The sequence below is a fragment of the Drosophila pseudoobscura genome, chromosome 4, assembly GCF_009870125.1.
Source record: "Drosophila pseudoobscura strain MV-25-SWS-2005 chromosome 4, UCI_Dpse_MV25, whole genome shotgun sequence".
NCBI lineage: Eukaryota > Metazoa > Arthropoda > Insecta > Diptera > Drosophilidae > Drosophila > Drosophila pseudoobscura.
The window spans coordinates 17,217,894-17,239,688 of record NC_046681.1 but is presented as its reverse complement, the minus strand read 5'-3'; the positions used below and the strand labels follow the sequence as shown (position 1 = coordinate 17,239,688).

The window sequence follows — 21,795 nt, the reverse complement described above, 5'->3', positions numbered from 1 at the left end:
TGTATCCGGTGATATCCCACTGTTACAAGTGTATTTCAAAATACCAATGTATCCATATATTTCATAAATTATACATTGAGGTACCGAAATAAAGGAGCAGCATTTAATAGCTTTTAAGACATACCACTCATCTCTTCTAATATCTTGTAACCGAATTTTCTTAAATTATCTGCTATCGCGCTCATGCTCATTGCTTCGAATTAATTAAATTACAAAACAAAAAATTGGACATATTTACATACATTAGATTGTATAGCCAAGTATTTGCCAAACTAATCGGATTGTAAAAAAGTAAAAAAGCTCAGCTAAGCCCAAAACACTGAATCCGAGAAACAGACCTGCAGTTCCGCCAATGGAAACTAAAAAAGCATATATATAAGTATATATTATTTGAACAATGTAAAGATGTGTGCTTACCTAAGAGATCAGTAAAGGAAAATATGACTTGTCGCTTAAGCCTATTCTGGGGCCAAGTTTTCATAGAAATAGCACTTCCTATACTTCCGAGTAGCTGTTTCGATCCTATCATGGGCTAAAATAACGAACACATTTTTGTACAGTATCACGAACTACCATACTACCATATATGTACTTACCAGAGCACTTTTTGTTGTAACTACTGCATCAAGGCAGTTCTGTTCACAGTGGCATGTCGCTGGCTTATCATGGAAACCATTTTCTTCGTACAGTTTAAGAAAAAAATCTGTGAAGTAAACCATACTGTATGAAATAACTAAATACGCGTGTATTTATTGTTATCTAACTTAACTATGTATATACTATAGTATATTATATTTTCTTTAGTCTATCTAAAATCCATAACTTAAACTAGTGTTTTTAAAATAATTTATTATTTTTATTTACCTTAACTTTGATTTGCTACGGAGTGAATTGCCTGACTTATATTTTTTTGGTTTCAAATGGAATTAATTTATGTTCTCCGAGCTAACTTTCATTACCCCTTCATAAGGAAGCTCCAGCTTTAATTATACCCGATACTCAAAAAGAGTTTAATGGTACATTAGTTTCGTGGGGAGAGTGGATGTGTGTATATTCTTGATCAGCATCAATAGCCGATTCGATTGACCCATGTCTGTCTGTTCGTCTGGACATATAAGCGCCTAGATTTTAACAATCTTACCTAAGACTATTATATCCCATAGTTTCAAAGAAATCAAAAGATCTCTTTAAGTTTCACGGAGTCTTGCCCTTGTACAACATTTTTTGTTGGGAGCAATGCGACTATAAAGTCAATGCAATGCAAAATGTCTTCGCAAGCAGGGAAGCACCAGGTAGCCTAATAACTAATAACTTACATTACTCATCATATGCTGCTGCTATACCAATAAAATAAAGATTTCTTTGAGTCCTGTTAGAAAATTATAGTAGTTTTGGTTACAGCTTTAAGCATATTCTTGTAACCCTCGGCAGCCCGACGCTATTGTAAATTTCTTGCTTGTTCTTTATATCACTTTCGTTGAGATAGCTTTGACTAAGTGGCTTATTTGCATAGAAGCAGACGTACATACATCTCAGCTAACGAATTGTTATTGAATATTTTAAACATATAAATCAAAAATATTTGTACTCACTTGCATGTTTTGGGAAACACGATTTAAGAATTTTATAATTACACACCGGCTTAGGTTCTGCAACTGAAATAACAAAAAGGCTTTGACATAGTATGTATTTTCTTACTTATACAGTTGAACTTCCGTATATTTCAATCTACAACGGATGGCACCAGCGTTTAGGAAGCACATTACGTCAAACTCTGTATGTCGAAGACTCCATATGTCAAATGTTTTCTTTGGAAGTTCAACTGTATGTAATGTTGTAGAGATATTTTATTGCTTACTACGGTTTGGATAAAAGTGAGGAATACATTTACAAATTTTGTAAGCAAGATTAATTCGACACTCTTGTTGACAAATATTTCTAGTATAGAAGGGAAAATGGGTCAGATTGGATTCGTGATAGAAACGACATTTTCTTTGTCCAATGGTAGCTTCTCTATAAAAAAGAAAAATTAATAAATTAAACAATTAATAAACAGGTTCAAAGACTTACTTCTCAAGGTTTTCCTCAGCAATTATCTCTTCGCTTTCGGGATCATAAACAACACCTTCTTCAGTGTACCCAAAATTATTATCTACTTTCATTACCTCAAAAGCTGAATGAATATAGCTCTATAATACAAAGAAAAAAAATAAAACAGTTTATTCATTACCAGTGATCGCGTTATACATATGAACATACATCTATAGCTTCGCTACTAAAGCCCAATAAAGTGAATCCAACATCCTTTTCAAAAAACGAGCCGATCTGCGCTTTTAGTAATCGTCGGCTCTGTTCATATTTGTTAACTTCAGGATAAACTCCAAATATCAAGTAACGCGAGCTGTACTCTTCCCCCAGCTTTGAGTTACCTAAGTAGCACAAGCCGTATTCCGTGAGAACTTGTCGTACATGAATATTAATCTGTCCATCGATACTACGGGTTCGTTGCTTTTCCACGGGCTCATAAGAGCTATCATAGGTAAGATTATAAATTAGCTCCATGTATAAAGCTGGTTTAATACCGAGAACATTAAGTAATTTGTCTATATACTCGCTTTCCGGAATGTTTTGAAAATTTTTGTATGTAGAATTTGCCAAATTTTCAATGAATCCCCAAAATTCCTCTTTGTATTGTCCTTTAATGCCATTTTTCCTGAAATTCGGTAACCAAAATGTAAATTTTAAAATAAAAAAAATTATATTAACAATTACCGACAGTAGTCACTGAATAAACTTTCGTTAATTCGTTGCATTGGGCATACTGTTAAACTTGGTATGGTAGTATTCCAAAAGTGGTAGTTTCGCTAAAGGTTTGAAAAATACAAAATATGTATCATTTTTTCATAGTTTAAAGTACATATGTATCGTTTTACTTCTAATCCGATGTGTGTACTCTTGGTGTAGTATCGATCGATAGAAGATAGGCAGACCACAATACAGAAATATATAGAAACCACCAACAAAATAAGCCACAGGAATCTAAAAAATAAACAAAAATCAAAGGTTACCATCACACTGATGTACATATTGCAACAAAAGGGCTGATCATGTAGGCCGAACATTGAATTGTCGTGTACAAAAATATTTAGTCTTGGCTCAGAGTTGATTGGAATAACACGTATATTCTCTGCAAAAAATAAAGTCTGCCTGCATTTTGAAAAGTAACTCTCTATTTTTATTCCTCAATCCGGAAATAAACATTGAACAAACGGTGCAATAGGCTCGTGAAGTCCATTCAGAAAGCCTTTCTATTATTTAACATAGAAATAAGTTAGTCTAGCCAGTTAAAGCCTATTTTGATTCTGTTGGCGAATAATAAATAATAAAGGCTTCCTTCTGGACGCTGCACACAAAACTAATATACCCGTGTCTTGTAGCCAAAGTGTGGAATTAAGGCCTTTGTTACAGCGTCAACCGGTAACCCTTTAAATTGATTTAATATAAGGTCTGATTTAATACATCCATTTGAGCATTAATTTACAAAAGGGAAATCGAACAAGGATTTCGTTAAGGCGAAAAGCCGCGATACTTACCTCTCCAGTAAGGTAAACATTTTTTCGACAACATATTTGAATCCATGTATGCAACACTTTTGAAAGTATACCTTAATATAGTTTACTATTGCTTTCGGCCATCTCCAATAACTGTAGGACTTTTGTATCATTTCTTGAAACCTATGTCAGCCGCACGTATATTGTCAATAGTTGATGTATTAAACAGTCATACTGTAAGATAGAAAGCATACAAATTTATTTATATGAACATACGTATGTATGTATATGTATACAAAAATCTGTTTTTGTCCAAGCGACCCATTAACGCACATCCCAAATGGATAAGCATAGACACATATGTACATTCACGCATGCCCCGGTTTTCACTTACGCAAAAATATTCCTATTTATTTTTGAAAACGGAAAAATTGGTGCTCCTGTTGAGTCGGTCTCAATAGTCTTCTTAAATCTTTAAGGTCCGGCCTTTATAATTTTGTTTCGTGCTCCGGCTCCATAATTCAAACTTAAATTTAGTTCAAAATCCCTTTCGATCTGTTAATTTACTAAATTGTGTTAGCTGATACTCAAAAAGAGTTTAGCGGTATATTAGATTTGTGGTAAAAATGCATGTGTGTAACGCTCAGGACGAAACGTTTCCTACTTCATAAGGTACATATATATTCTTGATCAGCCTCAATAGCCGAGTCAATTGAGCTGTCTGTTTGTTCGCCTGTCCGTCTGTCCGTCTTGTTTGACGCCTAGTTTTTAAAGACTATAAGAGCCAGAGAAACGAAATTTATGTATTTATACTCACTGTATCAAGTTTGTTGCAAAAATTTTCCCCGCCCTCTACCGCCCACACAAAGGACGAAAATGTGTGGAGTCCACAATTTTGAAGAAAACTTAGCCGTGACTCACAACGTTCCACCTCGTTTTTACATCGTCACTGTTTCAATTTCACTAAAAATGTTTGAAATTATTTTTGTTTACTATTTTATGACCAGACTTAATGGTTTTACCTTAACGAATAACCGAAGAATTAAAAAAGATACAATATATATAAAGTACATAGACGTGGGAAAGGGTACATTTTCAAGACAATTGCGTGACAAAGCTCTGTTTAGAAAAATTGTTGTCTATGAAACTCTTAGCTAACCCTTATTTTATTTTTCGTTTATTGTACGGCCAATATATGTGATTATAATCAGAGTAATTAAACCAATTAAACCAGCCAATCATTCAAATGCACGTGTTTTTGTCATAGTTTTAAGTGAAAAATAAAGTAATATGAAATCTTTAAATTTTTTTTGTAAATTATACAGAAAATAATGTGTTTCGGTATACACTATACTATAACCAAACCACAACTATCACGCACTCACTTCTGCGTTTTTAGCCAAAACGGCTCATTAACGTTTCTAGGTGCTGGTGTTTTCAAAAAATGTTGTCATATGTTTCATTTACAAAATTGATGTTTAACGAATTAATAATTCGTCGTCGTTAAAGGTATTTCTTGAAAAACGTATAGATATCTGAGATGAGTCTAGTACAGCAGAAGGTAGGGCATGCCCCTCGGCGTCGATATCCTGTGACTGCAACAGGCAACCCGAGGTAGTGGATTGCTTGTCTGATAACTCGTAAAATGCCACAAACAGAAAGAGGCTTTATAGGTTCTGGGACCGGGAACCAGATGCGGAAGCTTCGGCTTTATTGGTCCCTCAGTATCGGAGGTAGAGTTGGCTAGTGTCTTTTCTCGCTTTGGGATCAATGAGATGCCACAGAAGATCTAGAAGTCACGGATCTTAACATCCGGGGACCTTCAGGTGTACCACCTGCCTCAGTTCATTCGGCGACTTAGCCATCTACCCCGCGAGAGAAATGATCCTAAAGAAAAAGCACGAGTACAACGTACTGAGGTAGTAATAGCTGAACCAGCCACCCACGTAGGCGGAGACTACCCCCAGAGCGCAGCTGTTGTGACTGTAGCGAAGGATCAACGTGCAACTTCATCGCCAGCAGTAGCTGGCATGAGCGCGACGGTGGGAAAACGCTCAGCGTCGTCGTCTGCGAAAGCGGAAGAAAGACAAATGGACACCGACAAGCAGAGAGGGAAGACCACACCTCAGACGCGAATAGCGGCCTTTTGGACAAAACCGACTGGAACCGACTGGCCGGCATCCAAGTTTCAAGCTGCAGAGAACGGATGACTCCATAAAAGCTTCCAAGTTGAAAAGGGTGAACCCAAAGTGTGGCCAGCCCTAGAACGACGCTACAGGCATCCATCATCGTCCGCGGTCCGCCGGCGGAATTAAATATTCTGAGCGCTGGCCTACTGAAGGAGCCCGTGTTTTCGCAGACAACCCGGTTGTATGTGAGTTTAAAGTCCTTAAGTGGTATAAGGGAGTCAGAACAGTGACTTGAGTTGAACCACAGTTCAACGCTTTGTTTAACTTTGGCTAGGAGCGGCGCTTTACTTGGTAAGCCAAGAAATTGTTTCGTGGTAAAGAATTTTCTGTTTTCCTACAGATACTGCAGTCCATCCCACTTGCAACATCTCTGCAAATCACTTATATCTCCAGCTCAGCATGGATTTATAAGGCGACGATCAAATACAACAAATGTATTATTGCTTATCTCTGTAATCATTAAAGGCTTGCCAGGAATCTTATAGACTTGCAGATTTCCCTCGACTTCAGTAAAGCATTCGGATCTGTAAACCAACTAGCAGGCCAGGAATATTTGTTTAGTTTCCACGTTTTTCCTTTCGTGATCAGACATAAGAACTTTACTCTTGCACTTCTGGCATTTTTTTGGCAAATTTGCACAGTCGATTTCTGTCAACGAACACTCATTAGAATACATTTTGATGATTTCAATTAAGTAACTTCTACACCATTTTAACAGTTTATTAAAACACAACCGTTGTTTTATAGTCTTTATTTCATCTGCCTCTTTATTTCTCAGGCTCCCTTTTTGGGATGGTCCGTCAGGTTTTGATTTTTCGAAATTCTCTCGTTTATTCCCATTCCTATTTAAATATACATACTAGATACTTTTTTATTATTAGTATTTTGTAACCATTAAATAATAGACCCAAAGTGGACTATTTGACATGATAATATAGCGGACGTGCGAGGTTTCCAAAATGATTCCGTAGTTATAAAATTCCGATGAAAAAGTTTGTCAAAACGGACCGAATTACAAAATGAAAATGGAACGTTTTGGAACGTTGGTGTTTCATACTGTGACGGTATATAAAAAAAAAGTTAAAGTATGTTTTGGTATATTTCTGATGGTTAGACGACTGCATTTTATTAATAGGTCCACGGTCACACTGAATGAAGGACCCCCTAAAATTAAACTTCGAAAAGTGGAGACAGAAAAAATGAAAGATATTGAATCATTTGAACGGTCTTTAAGAGACTTTCAATATGTCGAAAACTTTCGAAGATTTCCGTTCTCGCCAGATATAATTAAAAGAACGGTTAACTGTACAAGTAGGAAACAGCATAAACGATTTAACCCGCTATTTCATCTAAACGAACACCAATTCCGACAAAAATATCGGTACACCAAGGAAAACATTCGCCGTATTATTGAGATTGTTCGGGATGACCTCGAGATTGATTGTTATGAACCAATGGAAAGAGAGCAAGTACCCATAGACCTGCAAATTTTATCTGCGATTCGATTTTGGGGTGGAACTGAGGTATGTATTCCTGAAGATGTGTACATACAAACAGACATATGTACGTATGTAAGCAATTAAAGCATCCAATGTATTGGACCCATATCCGAATGGGTCAAGCATCCCCATACCTTGTGTCGTGGAAACTATTCACATCTTAATCCAACAAATTAATCTTATTTTAATCTGACTACAACAGATTTTTCCACTATGGACCAGACTATTATAGTACTGCTACTGAAAGGAATATTTCGATAACTTATTGGATGTTCTCCGCAGCAACCTTTGCACGACCTTTTCCGCTCCCAATCCACTACAAACCCACATTTGTTAACACGAAGGGCTCAATGAAATTCTTATTGATGGCTGTCATATTAATGTCCACGAATTGCCCAATTATTTCTCTCACATCAGCACAACATGACCAGTGGTGGGCTAAAAAGCACCCCCCTTATCAATCTGGAGCGCTTCCAAATGTCCGCAAATCTTTTTTTTTTACTTTGCAAGTCTTCAGCTTAATTTGGTAGGAAGTGACTTGAAATGAAATCAGCAATTTGAAACACCATTTCAACAACGCCCTCCAAACTTGTTTATATTACATTAAAATTAGCTTCTTAATACATAAGTTGAATTATAACTTGTAACAGGCCAGTTGTACAATATATGACCTATAAATGCATTTGTTTTTCAACAGCATCCCAAATTGACGGCAATGGCGCATGGTGTAAGCTTAAGAACGTTGAAAAAAATCACTCGACGCATTGCTTCGGTGTTATCATCGAAAGCATCGCGCTACATAAGAATGCCTGCAACACTTTCTGAAAAGGAAAGAATGATGCGTTCGTTTCAAGAATTGGCAAATATGCCGCAAGTGATTGGTACACTCTTACAGACAAGAGTAAGATTTCAATCAAAAAAACCTCGAGTTCATGATGTAAGGCAATCCCAAGAGAACGCTAGAGAGGTTGTTCATATGCAACTTGTTTGTGATGCGGACCATAAAATAAGAGACTTGGATATACGACTGGTAGAAGAAGTTTCTCTAATCACCGATACAAAAATGTTCTCTTTATCAAAAATAAAGGAGCGGTTCGAACAAAACGAATTTCGTGGGCGTATACTATTGGGAAACGAATCGTTTTCCTGTTCTTCTTGCCTCTTCACTCCTGTGAAGCTTCCACAAAGTCTAGCGGAAGAGCTTTATAACCATGCCCATTCGGTTACATATGCGTCTGCAAGAAAATGCCTTAATATATTGATGTTTCGATTTGGTATTCTCGGCAGTGAAGTATTTGGATCTTTCGGTTCAGCAAAGCAAACAATTACTGCTCTAGCTATACTCCATAATATGGCAATGGATTGGTCGGATCCCAGCATTGGTAAGATAATATTTTCAAACCTCGAGTTTTATATATATTTATAATAAGAACAACTTTACTCCTTAGATACGGAAATCAGCATTTCTCCTTTTAAATCATTCAATTCTTTAAATGGGATATCAATGCCTGGGGAACATAGCAATAGAAGAAAATTTATAAAAACTCATTTTGGATGCAAATAAAAAATATTGTTTTCCATTTTCAAATCGTAAAGATATGTCACTTAATTTATTCTTGACCTTGAAACATTTTTATAAGATAACTAAATTATCGATGAGCAAGTCTGCTCACCTGACCACCGAAGGCCAAAGAGCACTTTCTTGCCATCCCTCTCTGCCTACTGTTTCTTAAACGTCTTGGATTATAAGTGTCGCTTGCTAGCATCAAGTAGCATCAACAACATTTACCGCAACGTTCTTCGTCACCAACAGTCCACTGCATTCCCAACTTCTGCAACGCAAGCGAAAAATCATCGAATAAGTGTTCATTCCGGTTTCAATTCCGGCAATAACAATAGCAGGCAAGCAAAAGAACCAGAAAAAAAGCTGTCCTGGCTAGTCAGACCGGACTGAATTGCTACATTCAAATCAAGAGAAAATTCAACCTTCAAATATTACAGTTCACTAACTTAAAAATAAACTGTGGAAGCTCAAATCACATAGCAAATGTGACCCCAAACAACATAAACCTGTTTCCGTTGCTGGTTGATAAGCGAACGATCAGCTTACAGAAGCTGGAGAAGGTACCAAAAAGAAGCCAAGGACTCAATATACCAATATACATCCGGGAGAAAAGCTTTAGCGCGCTAGTTAAAAAGAAGAAGAGGAAGAAAGAAACAAATTTACAAACATGCTAACTTCAGGTGGTGGTAAATGTTGAGCCACTGAGCTTCTTCAGAGGCGTGACTCGATTGATTCACATAGTCACAAATAGCAACAAAAAGATTTCGATTTAGTGCTTTACTTGTTTTATTTCGATTTGTAATACTATGAAGACAGCCACTGTGCCAGACGGCGGAACTTGTGCTTGCGATGACGATCGGTGTAGATGTGTCTTTTGCTTTCCCGATTGCAAAGATGACGAAAGTCGAGAAAGGCCGATGAAGAAAGTAAAAGCGCAAGGCAGAAGCAAGCAAGCGATAACATGCGCTAAGAGATGCGGATGGGAAAGCGCTAAGCAAAGGGAATTATAATTTTGGCACATAACCCTAAAAAGTTCACGCTGGGCGTAGTTGACCCACATAAGGATAAGCATATAAGGCGAAAAGTACGGATAGGTCTTGAAGGAATCGCAAAGTCCATCTGATGTATTGTTGTCAAACGCCTTGGACCAAAACTTGATGAACGCTAAAACACCCCTAGCTTTATTAACTCGGCTATATGGCTGTTATAACCGAAACTTTGTTATTGTATACTCATCAGCAGCTCTTTGGTGATGGTGAACAATGCCAGTGGGAATCGAGGTTTCACATCTGTTCCTACCGTTCCCCTGAGCTGTGTGGGAAAAGGGTATAAATAAAAAATTCGACAAAATTATTAAAATATGAATGAAATATTCCTTATAAAATTTATATATTAATATTAATTACCTAGCTAGAGTTTAAAAATAGTTTTCCGCTAAGAAATTACATGGAAATACATACGCCATTCAGTACACCAACGCTTATGTACATACATGCATATATTATGTGTGTACAAAAGCACCTCACAAGAGCCATAGTTATTTGATTAGCTGAACAATTTTGCGCTTATAAATCTTCCCCATTCCTTTTGAACTCCTGTATAAAAGTTCATCAATATGTTTCAGAAAATATATATGTATACAATATCAATGTTCAATTTTCCCGCTCGATACTATCGATGGTGAACCGAAACAATCGACGGTCGGCTCATTTTTCAACCATCGATAGTATGGATAGCCCTATCGATTTTTTCCCACCTCTTCCTAATTCATTAGTTCAATTTTTTTTTTCATAGTGTGCGGAGTTTTTGATTTATAGAATTTTGGAAAAAAACGTTACTTACAGAGCATTTATTAAACAAAAATATTGAAAATTAGTTACAATTTCCTACAGACTTTTCTTTAGTGTCGAATAATATAATTTAGGTAAGTTTACATTCAATTCTCAGATTACCGTTCTAATTTTGTATCCTCGTGTTTTTAGGTTGGATCTGCAACCTTGTTTAAAATATATGCTATTGACCTATATACATACACATGTATATAGATGAGTGGAGTGCCTAAAAGAATTACCACAGCAAGCAAAAGCGCGGTGTCTATCAAAGTTCTTCCACACGGTGTCACACAGCAAAAGATAAGGTCACATATTTGCAATCAAGTAAGTTTTTGTATATTTGACCTGTTTATAGTATGGAATCGATGACTTCGAGACTTAATGGTAACCAAAATTATCAATTAACGTACATTTAAATTTTGGTGTACATTCATTTGTGCTAATTGTACATTGATGACATTATTGGCGATGTTATTACATTATTTAATTCTTAGATATCTTTAAACCGAAGAAATATCTATATATGTTCCAATAAATCATTCACATTAATTAATTTTAGGGGAAAAAAATATGCGCATAAAACATACATGTATTGATTTACGGCATCAAAGGACAGACTATTGCTCGTACGTGGTTATGTACACGTTTTCTTTCGCCTCATAACTATATGACTACAATTCGACATGCATAACAAAAGCGATTATTACTTGACAAATTCAAATAACAACAAAAGTACCAAGAAAGAAAAATCAGTACCACATTACAGTAGTGCGGACAATACATTTAATTATTACAATAACGCAAACGTAAGTGGTGCCAGCTGGAGCCGGCAAAATCAAAATCTGCCATCAAATCAAGAATCTACAAAGGAGGCCGTTCTCAAGAATATATCTAGATCGAACTACCGTCAGACACCTGGCCATTGGGGCCTCGATTCTGCGTGCTGTGCTGCCGATCAACGAAGTAATATCGGTGTGGCGTTATCAAACAAGAGTCGAGGATACATCTACCAGCCAGTTCGTCAAGCAGAAGAATATTTAAATGGTACACAGCACAACATGCGAGACTATATCGCCGGCAACGATGAGCCAAGGGTGCTAAAAACAGATATTTTCGCGGAACAGGAACAAAAGAACTGGAAAGCAAGAACAACTCGTAGAACTGATTATCTGGAAAATATCCCAGATAGAGATAACGTCCAGAATTCTCCATCGCCAGAACCAACATGGGAATCTATACTGTAATTTTGAAATTCATTTTCTGTTATTGTCCTGCTTGTAATTACATTCCTCTAATACACGCACACAGTAGTATTTCGTTGGGAAATGTCCACTTAAAATACGTCTGAAAAAACCAAAACAAGAAATATGTTCGAGTAAAAGTAAACCTCTTGAATGCATACACATTTACAAACATTAAAACCACATATACATATGACATGTATACTCTTCCTTATACATATACTGTATGAAACATGCAAAATTCTCAAATATACATATATTAATTTTGTAAAATTAATAACACTTTCTTTTCTATATATATTGCAGATCAGAAGCACCTACGCCGTATCTTACGACAAGCCAGCACTACGAACACTATTTTTCATATTTTTATAACCGTGGAACTAAAACAGTGTCGAATCTTCCGTCAGTCACAAGTAACCGAAAACTGCCAATGACTGAATTTCAAAACTCCCCAGGTCGACGAGACCCTCGGGATGTTAATGCGACCACTGCCGGTCAAAGAGAACCATCAAAGAACGTTGGTCGTAATTCGCCATTCGAAAAACACGTGCTAAAGGAAAAATTACCCAGTAATTATTTGTCTGTCGATTATAGCGACAATGGCTGGGCAGAAGCTGTAGATTATCCTGAATCTTTGCTGAAGAAGACTGGAGAAGAATATCTGGATATAAAAGATTTATATGACTCTGAGGCTATTGTAGAAACTCAATTCGATCCTAAACATCGTCGCTTTAGATTGTCTGAGAATAAGCGAGCTGATTCAGCTAATAACAACAATGAAAGTACGGAAAAACCTTTAGATCAGAAGCCGCCACGTTTGCCTGTGAATCAAAAAAAAACCAAAGGAACCACATCTTCCGTTAAAAAGTCATTGACCACGGTTCACAAAGTCTTGTTGTACAGTACCCAAAGTCCGCGAATGGGGCGCAAGCAACAGTTCGCGACACATCGAAATTTAAACGCGAAAAACCAAATCTCCAAGTCACTGGGAGCCGAAGACGAGTTTCCCACAGTTCTATTAGTTGATCCTGAATCCAAAGATGAAGTCTTTCGAAGTCATGTAGACTCCGATCGGAATCCTGATTTCGAAGATGACGACGACTTGGACAATAGTAAGAGTATTCAAAGTTACTTCCTTTAATACAATTTCTCTATTCAATGTTAAATTTTTAGTTTCAAATTTCGACGAAAGTGACACTGAAAGCTTGATCTCCGACGCTGAAGATGGCTACCGGGCCCATGCTTATAAGCTTACGCATTCCGTGGATAGATTTACATCACCCCAAAGCACACCAAGTTTGTTGTCGGATCAGTCTTCTGAATCTGACCTTAAGAATCCAGACTCGCTCTTGGTACCCAGTTTATTTCCCTACGTACCACCGTATTTGTCGTTCTCATCGAACACAACAAAGGGTCCAAGGGTTCCGCCGGAGCTCCATAGAGTGCTCAAGTGGCGGGTTACCAACATAATGCCTAAAGTTGTGCGCCTGATTCTAGCCAACAGCGGAATGCGAATGTTAAAGAGTAAGTTATATTTGTACTTCATTATAATCAAATTAAAATTAATCAAGAAATTCACAGAAACCAACGATTGGATGGGAGTGTGGGGCAAGCATTTAAGGTCGCCTTGTTTCAAGACCATCCGTTCATATCAGAAAATAAACCACCTGCCAGGCTCCTTTCGCATAGGAAGAAAGGATTCCTGCTGGAAAAACTTGCAAAGGCAGATGACCAAGCACAGCAACAAAGAGTTTGGCTTCATGCCACGAACATACATTATCCCCAACGATCTATGTGCATTACGCCGGCATTGGCCAAAATACTCACAGCGCAATACTAAGTGGATTATCAAGCCACCGGCCAGTGCGCGAGGGGCTGGTATTCGCGTGATTAATAGATGGGGACAGATCCCAAAGCGAAGACCACTTATCGTGCAAAAGTATGCCAAACAATGCATATAAATTGTGTATGTAGTTAATGGTTATTTTTGCTGTTTTATAGATATATAGAGCGTCCACTACTTATTAATGGTAGCAAATTTGACTTGCGTCTGTATGTGCTCGTTACATCCGTAAACCCGTTGAGAGTTTTCATGTATCACAACGGCCTGGCTCGATTCGCTTCAGGTATGTACCTTCCACAAACCCCTTGAGGAGTATGTATATTTGATTTGATGATTTTCGTATCCACAGTAAAGTACAGTTCCAGGGCAGACACTTTAGGCGATAGGTGCATGCATTTGACAAATTATAGCATCAACAAGTTCTCTTCTAATTACTCAAAAAATGAAGATGTAAATGCCTGCCATGGTCATAAATGGACCATAAAGTCTCTGTGGACATATTTAGCTAACCGAGGGGTCCGAACGGACTGTCTGTGGGAAGCCTTGAGAAGTTTAGTTCTGCGGACCATTCTAGCTGGCGAGAATGGTATAAATAGTATGATTAGAGCAAACGTTGAATCAAAATACAGCTGCTTTGAGCTGTTTGGCTTTGATGTAATTTTGGACTCAGATTTAGTTCCGTGGCTATTAGAAGTTAATATATCTCCAAGTTTACACTCTGAATTGCCATTGGACTCCCATGTCAAGGCCCCCCTTGTACAAGGTGTGCTAAACACGGCACTGTATAACGTAAGCTATAAAATGGACTTTTTTAAATCTGCATTCCTCTAACTAAACATTGTAGGTGCCTCCAAAACTGACTCAAGAGAAGCAAAAAGAGCTAGCTGCCGAACTCTCTTTTCCAAGTGGCACACCAATGTGTTACGATAAGCGACTCTACATAAACTATTTATCTCGCGAAGAGAAGGAAAAGCATAACACATTCACACGAAAGTCGATGGACGATAGGAATGAGGTAAGGATTAACTTGCGGCTTCCATGTTAGCATACATTTTCAAAATGTAACATTTTTAACAGTACATAGACGCAATTCTGCATAAATTAACTCCTGATGATGTACGATGTCTCATCATTGCGGAAGATGAGTTGGCACGATGCGCACCCCTAGAACGTATCTTCCCAACTGATCAAACTCATAAGTACCTAAAATACAATGATACCCCACGATACTACAACCGTCTGTTAGATGCCTGGGAGTCGCGCTACGCAAACAATCGTGCGGAGGGCATCGCATTGTTACGAGATTATTGTCAAAACAAATATCATCTCCAAGTTCCAACATCTCCAAACAAAAAGGTAAGTTTTTCCCCATTAATAATTTTTCTATATATAAACGTTAAGAAGCTGTGGATAGGTTCGGCATAATTTTTAATTTATTTCCATATTGGAGTTTATAATTTGTTCGGTGCTTAGCCCACCATAAATAATGTGGATATACGTATATGTATTTCATATATTTAAAATGTAGACACTAGGTTGTTTCTACAACAATTAAAGGGATATATTCAAATCAGCTTTAATATTCTTGACTCTTGTTAAATTTTGAGGGATGTTGGAGTGTTATGCAATCGTTCCTTTGCCGCTGCCGAGCTTTTTATCAGCGTAAGTTTTATGTCTTGATCACATACAGAGTCATCGTATCTATAAAACTCGAATATCTGTAGATAGAAATTGCTAGTACGCAGAAAATTTGTTGTTCAGAAACGCTTAGTTTTCCTTTACCAGTCTGTAGTTTGACTTTAAAGTCTATAGTCATTGTCTATAAATGAAATCGAGTTGTTTCAAAGCGCAACGTTTGTTCTTCGATTTTTTGTTTTCATTACATCAGTAATATTTATTTGATCACAACTTTTTTGAAAAGTCATGGAAAAAATAATGGAAACGAACGGCGGAATTCACATTTAAAACCAATGTTCTTGCTTTCAGGATGATTGAGCTTCATTTTAGTTTTATCTTTTGGGATATTTATTCAGAAACATTAGGTTTTTAAAGACAAGTGGATTCTATGAATTAAAACATATATGCATATAAAACATGTATATGCATATGCTCCGAGCACTCGCCCATATATTTAGACTGCAAAATGATTGTAACGGACTCATTAAACTTTGCATAGGCTGTATTATGTGCCTAGATCAGTGGTCGGTCAACATCGCATGTTTTGGAACTAGGTATGACCGAGCCGTCCACTGGCCCAGACATTTGTGATATGTCTACGCACTCAAGTGCATTGTAAAACATGTAAATGTGTGATCACTGCATTGGAGATCCTTTCATTAGCATATAATGAGGTGTCGTATTTTGGAGACGGGTGGGTAATTCTCTTCCCTTTTGTTAAGGATAAAATAGTTCCTTTTTTATGTTTTCGAATATTAAGATATAATCCATCCACGACAATTAAATAATATACAGGCCAACAATAAGCAGTTAAGTTTCCAATTTTCATACTAAACTTTTTTTCTTTGGTCAGTATTTGAATATAATCCTGCATAGAATAAACAGCTCGCAAAGCTGTATTAATTCTGTCAGAGCGGTCAATCCGGTCAGAGATGCCTTCTAAAAGTTGTCGAGTCGGCCTATAATTTTTGAGTGGGTTACTTGGACCAATAGCCTGAGACCTCTGAAGCCATAGCCTACATGAAGCCTAAACCCACATCTCTATGTCTGCGCCATAGTTAGTTTGCCGTCTTCATGGCACTAATATGAGTGTGTGTGGAATGGCGAAGCTTATTGTACGTACAAAATATGTAAATGTATAAGCAACACGTCCACATCGGGATTCAAGATGCGCAGTACTCGCCACAATTTTATTTAGTGAGCTGAATATTTTTGAATCGATAAGATTCGAACACATTGTGGTGGAATTGGTATAGCTGTAGATTTGCATCTGTACATACTAGTGGCCTGCACGAGTGCACACTTAACAATAAATTATTTCATTTCCTGCATACATATATATATATATACAGTAAATGAAGGAAACAAAGTGAATTAAAGTGACAGCGTTAAGGATATACATGAATCGTTTTGATACTGTGCACATCGTTATTGCTGACTGTTAATATGACTGACTCTAACCTCAAGCAACGTCCGAAATGTCCGTGAGGAGAAAGTGAGGGCAAGTGAGAAAACAAGTCTTTCAAAAGGCTCGCTAGCACTATTACTTGCATGCCCAAGCGGATCTTATATAGGTATACAAAATTAACGACATATGAATCATATTTCTATCTGTTTTACTCCGATTCCGAGTTTTGTTGCGATATCATTTGCGTTCAGGTTGCTGAATAGATTTATGAAGGGCTATAGAATATATAATTTGAATTTCATTTTTAAAAGAACTATAAGGACCCCATAAGAATAAGTTTTGGTATAATTTTAAGAAAATTGAATAAAACAGATAATGTTAGTGTAGTGCTTTGGACTATGAGGGAAGCCCTGGTATGATGTAGTTTTAAGGCTGCACACAAAAAAAAAACTGTTGCGTGAAATTATGTTTGTTTTCATTACATAATTCCGTTAAACGTTTATATACAAATAAATCAATATGTTTTGTTTGTAATTGTAATATTCCAGGATTACGTCATCAAATTTATGAGATGGATTTTAAAGTAATATTCGCTGCCATCGTATTCCTAGTAGTAGCTATTCTTCTTGTTAGTGAAATTACCCTAGCAATAACATATATATATATATATATATATATATATCGATATGCAATATATATAGTTTATATAATTAGGTTAACAAAATACATATGTATTATATTTATTATATACAAAAAATTGTAGTTACGTGATTTGATTAATGATTTGTTAACTAATTGTGATGCCGTTTTATTTATATGTAATTTTTGTAGATAGTATTAGATACTTTAATTTAGCCTTATAGTAAAAGTCTTGGACTTGAATACATAACATACTGAACTGCCGAGATTTTTAAAACCTTAAGACGGCTTTTACAGACTTATAAGAAAACAATTTATAAAAAAAATAGCAAATAAATATAAAGCTAACCATGTTGTTCTTCGATAAGTTTTATCATATCACTAGGCTTAATATTAATAATTGTGGAAATGCTTCAGAAAAGGCTAAAATTGCTGACAGAGGTGGAGGCAATTTATTGTTTAGAACATATCAATTTCGCACAGTGGGACAAAGTGGCTGGAGAGGGGAACTAAAATTCAATTTTAATTTGCTTGCATAGCTTCACTCTTTACTCTCCTATCGTTTACCAACACTCCAATTAGTGTGCAAGGTAACAAATGTAGCACACCTATTATTAGTATTAGTGTTTTGTTTTCGCTGCAATTGATGCATTTGCATTTGACGTACACGTGCATACTTAAGCATATAACTGTCACAAGCTGTACAACTTGGAGTTGTGATATTATTAAGTTCGACATAATTATTCAACAAATTTTCAACAGTGCTATCAAGCAGTTTAAACTCTACACTCTACTGTGAAGGTTCGGTTTCTTGAAGCTAAACTTCAAATGTTCAAATTTTCTCAAGCTAGATTTTCTTCTATATCTATTGTTCTTGTGAAAACTAAGCACTAAAAAATGTATTTGTAAAAACCTGTGTGTATATAGAGCTGAAGTAAAAGGTCTTGCAAGCACTTCCACAAAAGATTCTTAATATTTCTAGCAGCTACGTTAAATATAGATTGTATTAATAGAAAAAAACTTCAGATCAATATCATTAATATTTACTGAAACAAATTAAAATGTGGAAATACTTCAAAAATTACCCGGTCAAAATAATAGTAGTGCATTTGTACACAAGCGACTGAGGCTCCTTTATTTATATCCATTATAATAAATTTATATTTGACATTAATTTTAATATTTTGTTGAGTAGCCTTTATTTACTGTAACGACTGCTCAACGCTCAGGAAGCTAACCCAGTTTTGCAACCTTTCTACAGAAATCTAGCTCGAGGACCTTTATACAGCAACCCAAAACAATGTTGTTTTTATTTATAAGACTGCTTTATTTTATATAACACCATAAATTCTTAATTGGCAATTGGCAATATAAATGATCCATTATGTTTTTAACATATGCAAAAATTTCGGAGTAGAAACTTACTCGAACCATCCTTGAAGATCGGCCGTATTCTACAATTTTCATGTATTTTTTGTGGAAAAATCGTATAGCCGTGATTCTTAAAACATAGTTTTAAACAAACAAATCCTCAACTTTTCCATGTTTCATTGGAACTTGTGACTACGTCTTTTATTGTTATGGCTCTTATATAATGCCAATTCTGATTATAGTAGCTTATCAACCAATGATATTTTGGTATATTTTGAAATTCATTTTCTTCTAAATTGGGCCCTTTAACTGTTCCACGGTTTTCGGGATTAGAGTATTTGCCACACCCCATGATGCAGGCACCAAATGACCAAAAGGTCAGGTAAAGGATAGCTAAAAAAACCGTGAGACTTAAATAAACAACTCAAGCAATATTTAACACCAAAAAGCTTGCAAAAAATGGAAGAGATTTAAAAATGTTCAAATTATCTGTAACACTACTATCATTTGGACCACATCAAAAAATTACTTTAAGAAAGAAGACAATTTTAGTTGTAAAAAAAATGTGATTGTTGAAGATATAGCGAAAATAATTAGCAATATGTAAGAAGTGAAAGAGTGTGAAATGGAATGAATAAAAATGGAAAGTCATCTATATATGTATAGTATCATCAAAGACAATATACATTATAGTAAAATGAGTAATTCCCATATATTTCAATGATTATATGCACCGACGTTTTTTCAAAAACTCGCTGTGAGTGCACACAAGGCCTGCATATGTATACCTATGTTTATGTATATGTGCAAAGCAACTGATTTGAATATCGAAAACGTTTGTGTGAAATTTCTTGAGCCTTAAATTTATTGGCTGCATTTGTGGTGGGGTGTCGAAAATTCTTTTCCGATTGATAGGTTGAATAATAACACAATCAATTCATTCGCTGAGACTTGCGATTCCGATTTTAAAAATGTTCGTATGAATAGGAATTCATACGGTATTCCGGTATTCTATCGATATTGTTTCATTCTTAAATTTGTATGTTACATTTCAATTAATTAAAACAGCTGGTTGCAATACCTTTCGCTTTGGGAATGACATCATCGGTTGGGCTCCGATTTTCACCTTCGCAAAAAATTCCCGATTTCAGAGTGTTCAATACATTAAAATGGCAGGTTCTAATTGCTGGACGTTCAAATTTGTTAGAGTTTTAATTTGTGAGATTCTACTCTAAATTTTGTTTGGTGAAGATACAAAAAAAACGGAAAACGAAGAATCATAGATTGCAGAATCTTTCGGATGGGATTCTTAATTGATTTGGAGAAGCCGCAGGATATCTGCAGATTCCCCATCCACCACTACCCTCTCGGTTTCCGAGACGTCAGAGCTTTCACTTCTTCGCCATAGAGTCGCGTCGGTTTTGCCATCTTGTTTTCTGCCGCTGAGACTACTGAGTTATTCGCACTTGACTCACCAAGGTACACCATTAACTACCAAAGCCTGCGACCCGTTCGACGACCTCAGCTAGCTAGTTCGACCAGTCCAGTTAGATCAGAGACGTAACAAAGAATGATAAGCTTGTTTTCAAATTATTTAATCTTAACATTTTTTCCAGATGTCTTTTTGACAGATTCTGGGCTCGGTCAATAAAACAGGCAACAAAAAGTCAGAATAATGACTTGAGTATTATAATCTGTTTAAATAAAGAATTTGCGGACCAGATTTAAATTACAATACACTAAATTAAAGTCGATTCATACATCCATACATATATTTAAAAATCAAAACCTTCGAATAGTCCGTTAATACATGTATTTTTAATTAAATTATAATTAATTCAACAATTTAGACATTGGATTAATACTTTTTCTGTCGTAGAATACAAAAGTATATCAGTTCTGTTTTTATGTAGCAGCTAGAACCTCCCGATCACAAACACTTGTTACATATCATATTTCTCATGATCAACAGCCATTTATGTCTGATCAAAGCCAACTGACTCAAATGAATATATTTTTTCTAAAAATATCACAAAGGATCTTTACCAAACTAAGGGCAATTCCCAAGCTCCGGTTATCGAAAGACATTGAGGTTTATAAATTCTCAAGTATGTTTTCCTTTCTATACTACACAATGCAAAGATATACAATTCCATTCCAATATTCATATACAATATTCAATTTTGTAAACCCCAAATCTAGTTATTTTATTTTTACCATTTATAGTATATTTTAAACTCATCCATACATTTTATAATATGTACATATTTTTATTTATTATTTATTTTAATTTAGGTCTCGAACGATAAATGTGAACCACTAACTGTCAAGACTGTAATTTCTTTAGGAGAAGAAGAAAACTAATGCTTAAAATCAAATCTCCCTTAAATTCGCATAAAGAACGTCGTGAAAAGAGCATGGTAAGCCTATGAATATAAATTATTAAATATTTTTTGTTATAATCAATTTTTGTTTGTAGGCCTATCAAAAACACCAACAAAACCCCTGGCTTTCCATTAGAACAAATACCGTTTGGCCCATTATAAATTTAACCCTATTTGGAAATTTAATGTTAAGGTTTAAAAGGTAGTCAATGTGTTCGGCCTCTAAGAAATTATATATTATGTAAGACAATTAGTAAACGCTAAATAAGAGTGAGTTATTAAAATTATATGTTATATTTCTATATGGATTATAGCTAAGTGTTTCAGTATTTATTATATTGTGAGCTGTCGGGCTTTTCCCAGCTCTTCAATAAAAACCGACAAAAATAAGTCGAAATGCTTAATTCTTGACGATAGCAAGAGATTAAAACATATATTTATATATATAACTGTTGCTAGTGTGGTTAGATTATACTGGTTCGCACTCGTTTGCTTTCAACTTTCTACTCGCTACTACTAGTTGGGCTCCACTCGTACAGCACAGCATAATCATTGATTAGAGAGCGAGCGTTAGATCAATAGGAGTGCGCCTAT

General features: G+C 35.9%; 3 protein-coding genes across 11 annotated transcripts; 2 read left to right on the top strand and 1 right to left on the bottom strand.

Annotated features, from left to right (window-relative positions):
- Positions 1–29: 29 nt before the first annotated feature.
- Positions 30–6,732, bottom strand: ppk10 (pickpocket 10). 6 transcript variants are annotated; one of them, XM_033380460.1, is made up of 11 exons: positions 6,633–6,732; positions 3,594–3,785; positions 2,934–3,039; positions 2,773–2,864; positions 2,260–2,713; positions 2,071–2,189; positions 1,859–2,013; positions 1,593–1,655; positions 597–703; positions 418–532; positions 30–359 (listed from the first exon to the last, which is right to left on the bottom strand). In XM_033380460.1, the coding sequence occupies exons 2-11, from the start codon at positions 3,722–3,724 to the stop codon at positions 244–246; spliced, it is 1,458 nt and encodes a 485-aa protein (XP_033236351.1). In that variant the 5' UTR covers positions 3,725–3,785; positions 6,633–6,732; the 3' UTR covers positions 30–243. The 6 variants fall into 6 exon arrangements, 5 of the variants coding, with proteins under 5 accessions (XP_033236351.1, XP_033236352.1, XP_033236350.1 ...); XM_033380461.1 differs by lacking the exon at positions 6,633–6,732 and adding an exon at positions 4,369–4,783 and having other exon boundaries at positions 1,862–2,013; XM_033380459.1 differs by lacking the exon at positions 6,633–6,732 and adding an exon at positions 4,369–4,781.
- A 129-nt stretch (positions 6,733–6,861) lies between these two features.
- On the top strand, positions 6,862–8,834 carry LOC4818029 (putative nuclease HARBI1). The gene is made up of 3 exons (XM_001357360.4): positions 6,862–7,263; positions 7,937–8,621; positions 8,688–8,834. Exons 1-3 carry the CDS (start codon positions 6,940–6,942, stop codon positions 8,801–8,803), a joined length of 1,125 nt encoding a protein of 374 aa, XP_001357396.4. The 5' UTR covers positions 6,862–6,939; the 3' UTR covers positions 8,804–8,834.
- Positions 8,835–10,565: 1,731 nt separating this feature from the next.
- On the top strand, positions 10,566–21,514 carry TTLL4A (Tubulin tyrosine ligase-like 4A). 4 transcript variants are annotated; one of them, XR_004469354.1, is made up of 12 exons: positions 10,570–10,727; positions 10,786–10,959; positions 11,195–11,875; positions 12,183–12,991; positions 13,053–13,403; positions 13,461–13,818; positions 13,881–14,005; positions 14,072–14,511; positions 14,567–14,737; positions 14,800–15,078; positions 21,113–21,237; positions 21,297–21,514. XR_004469354.1 is itself a non-coding variant. In XM_033380448.1 (11 exons), exons 3-11 carry the CDS (start codon positions 11,319–11,321, stop codon positions 21,179–21,181), a joined length of 3,159 nt encoding a protein of 1,052 aa, XP_033236339.1. In that variant the 5' UTR covers positions 10,569–10,727; positions 10,786–10,959; positions 11,195–11,318; the 3' UTR covers positions 21,182–21,238. The 4 variants fall into 4 exon arrangements, 2 of the variants coding, with proteins under 2 accessions (XP_033236341.1, XP_033236339.1); XM_033380448.1 differs by lacking the exon at positions 21,297–21,514 and having other exon boundaries at positions 10,569–10,727; positions 21,113–21,238; XR_004469355.1 differs by lacking the exon at positions 11,195–11,875.
- The last annotated feature ends 281 nt before the right edge of the window (positions 21,515–21,795 follow it).